Raw genomic sequence first — 3,401 nt, forward strand, 5'->3', positions numbered from 1 at the left:
CTTCCAAAGGACAAGGGTTCATTCATTACTTGTGAAGAAAAGAGTATTCCAGCAGCTAAATAGGAAAAAGTTATTTACACTTAGAGCAGTCAGAATAATAATGGCAGATACTATTTAAGCATTTAAAGGGAACCTGTCACCCCCCCCTGGCATTTTTAAGTAAAAGAGCCACCTTGTGCAGCACTAATGCTGCATTCTGTCAAGGTGGCTCTTTTATTTATCGTCCCTTCCACCACAGAAATAATCGCTTTTAAAAGTTGTCAAACATACCTGTTTCTTGACTGTTGGGCAGGTCTTTCCCCTTCTGACACAGACTCCACACATCCATCACTCATGTCTTCCTGCAATGTTTGGTCCGCCTCCTCATCGTTCTTTTGAAATTCTGGTGCCTGCGCTGTACTATATATTCATGGGCATGCGCAGTTAGCGCTGCCCATCCTCTCTCATCACATCTTGGCCTTCCTATCGCGCCTGCGTGGACGCGTGGCCAGAGATCCCGCCCCTCAGTTGCTTATGATTTATTCACACTGCGGGGCTGGGAATCTTGGGCATGTGCAGTAAGAGAGCACTGTAAGAAAGAGGCGGAGAGATTTCAGGGAGTCGGAGAGCCGCAGATAACTACTGCGGATGCCCAAGATTCCCAGCTCCACGGTGTGAATAAATCATAAGCAACTGCGGGGCGGGATCTCTGGCCGTGCGTCCACGCAGGCGCGATAGGAAGGCCAGGATGTGATGAGAGAGAATGGGCAGCGCTAACTGCGCATTCCCAAGAATATATAGTACAGAACAGGCGCCAGGATTTCAAAAGAATGATGCGGAGGTGGACCAAACAATGCAGGAAGACATGTGTGACGGATGTGAGGCGTCTGTGTCAGAGGGGGAAAGACCTGCCCACCGGTCAAGAAACAGGTACGTCTGACAACTTTTAAAAACGATTATTTCTGCGGTGGAAGGGACGCTAAATAAAAGAGACACCTTGACAGAATGCAGCATTAGTGCTGTACAAGATGACTCTTTTACTTAAAAACGCCAGGGGGGGTGACAGGTTCCCTTTAAAAAATGCTAAATAATTTTCTGACAAAAAAATTAATTGTGAGTTACAAATAATCTAGCAATAGAAAACGTATACGGTGGAGAAAAGTTGAACTTGATGAACCTGTTTCTTTTTTCAATGTAAGTAACTGTAAATGAGTCTCCCAAATAAACTTGGCACTCAAAAAAGAGCAATTTGACAGTTCATTGATTGTGTTCACACAATAAAGGAACTGTCAAATTGCTCTATTTTGAGTGCCAAGTTTATTTAAGAGATTTATCAGTCGGTTGGATATCGTACTTGGGCACCTAACTCTCGCTATCTGAGTGCCATGTACTCTTTATTCTGTGTAAATGATTCTGTCTAAAAGTTAAGTCTATGTAGCAGCTGAATTATCATTTTCCTGGTGTTGGACTTCAAAGGACTATCGTATCTAGACATATCGTTGTCTGAATGAGGACCTATCATCGATTTGCACAAGGTCTAGCATCTGAAATCTACTGTTTTACTATTACGGATGGTCTAAAAGGCGACTTTGGCCTCAAAACCTGTAGTGAAAATAAAGTTTGCCAGGTTTTGTTGCCACATTACAGAATACAAGTGAAAGGGGTCTCATTGCAACCCCGGGGGTACTGAGACCATATCCAACACGTCACAAAAAGTCCAGCTGCAATATATTTTTTTGCAAATTTCTTGCCTCAGTATCCTTGGGGTTGTAAGGAAATCACTCGTACTGCTCTTGAGTGCAGCAGCGACACTTAGCAAAGTTTGGTCACATGACAGTTGTTGCTGCCAAAATTGCCATGAAGCCCCAGCCTTATACTTGGGCTGAGCCTTCCAGAGCAGTAAAAGGTAAGAGAAGCCATCCTCTTGTCTGGATGCTGGACCAATGTCCCACAAATTCGATGTACTCATCTCTAGTCATTTGTTGAAAGTTTAGAGTATTATTATTATTGCATGTTCCTCTTTCAATTTCACCAAGAAGATTTTTAAAATTATCAAAAAACTGAGAATTTTGAATGCAGATTTACATATGTAAATACTTAAAAAAAATATATAAAAATGTTATGTCTCTTTGAAGGTGACATGAATGACTGTCCAAATGGAAGCTCCAAGTATGATTTCCACATCGCTGCCTTCTCAATGTCTTCATGGAGGCAACTTCAGCTATTTTTTGGAATTTTAATCATTTATTCAATTACTCTCATTGGCAACTTGACAATCGTTCTTCTTGTTTGTTTGGTACCAAAATTACACACCCCAATGTACATCTTCCTGTGTAACCTTGCCCTGCTAGATGTCACATCCACTTCTGCTTCTGTCCCTCAACTACTTTTTATCACTTGGACCCAGGATCACAGGATCTCTTTTGGCTGCTGTATGACCCAGTTATTTTTCTTTCTTTTATGTGCTAATGGTGAAATTTTCATGCTGACATCGATGGCCTTTGATCGCTATGTGGCGATATGTAAGCCCTTACAATATTTGTTAATAATGAGAAAGAACGTATATATTGGCATGGCCGCTTCCTGTTGGCTACTTGGTCTTTTAAATTCTACATTACATACATTACTTACATCCTTTTTGCATTTCTGTTATTCCAATATAATAAATAATTTCTATTGTGATCTAAATTCGTTAGTTGATCTTTCCACCACTGACACCGTCAGTCGTAAACTCTTCATATTCTTTGAAGTTTGTCTTATTGCCTTTGTGCAATTTGCGCTCACCGTTATCTCATACGTCTTTATCTTCTCCGCTATATTGAAGATTAATTCATTAGCGGGACGTATGAAAGCTTTCTCCAGCTGCACCTCCCACCTCGTCACAGTTATATTATTCTATGGACCGTGTATCTTATTGTACATGAAAACGGACTCAGAAGATTCCAAGGATCAGAACTTGCTGCTATCAATGCTCTACATGATTGTGGTTCCAATGTTAAATCCTCTGGTCTACAGTCTGAGAAATAAAGAGGTTTGGGGGGCAATTGTAAAGTTAAGAAATATAAAAAGCTTTAGGGGATTTTCCAGAAATAAGTTTCTTTAGCCTGTTAGCTAGCACTTGGTTAAACAAAAAATTGAAAAAAAGTTGTTCCTCCATTGTAGTGGTCACATGTATTACAGTCATGGATGCGCGCTGAACAAAGCAGCGGTGGACCGTGAAAAACATTTCTTCTTATTTTATTCTAGCACATCCCGAGGGTAAAGAAGCCCACCCCCCCACCAAATAAAAATAAAAATAAATTAAGATCTAGCTGCCTAGATAAAGTTAGACAAAATAGGTGTTTAGACAGAAGATCATGGGTAATCTTTTAATGTGAAATTTAAAGATAAATACTAGAGATGAGAGAATTTACAGTGGTGCT

General features: G+C 40.5%; 1 protein-coding gene across 1 annotated transcript; it reads left to right on the plus strand.

The window, feature by feature from the left end:
• The first annotated feature begins 2,119 nt into the window (after positions 1 to 2,119).
• LOC141060833 (olfactory receptor 5AR1-like) lies at positions 2,120 to 3,082 on the plus strand. The gene has a single exon (XM_073557210.1). The coding sequence runs from the start codon at positions 2,120 to 2,122 to the stop codon at positions 3,080 to 3,082; it is 963 nt and encodes a 320-aa protein (XP_073413311.1).
• The last annotated feature ends 319 nt before the right edge of the window (positions 3,083 to 3,401 follow it).

Source organism: Dendrobates tinctorius, unplaced genomic scaffold (genome assembly GCF_039654945.1).
Source record: "Dendrobates tinctorius isolate UK_male_01 unplaced genomic scaffold, ASM3965494v1 ptg000245l, whole genome shotgun sequence".
Classification (NCBI taxonomy): domain Eukaryota; kingdom Metazoa; phylum Chordata; class Amphibia; order Anura; family Dendrobatidae; genus Dendrobates; species Dendrobates tinctorius.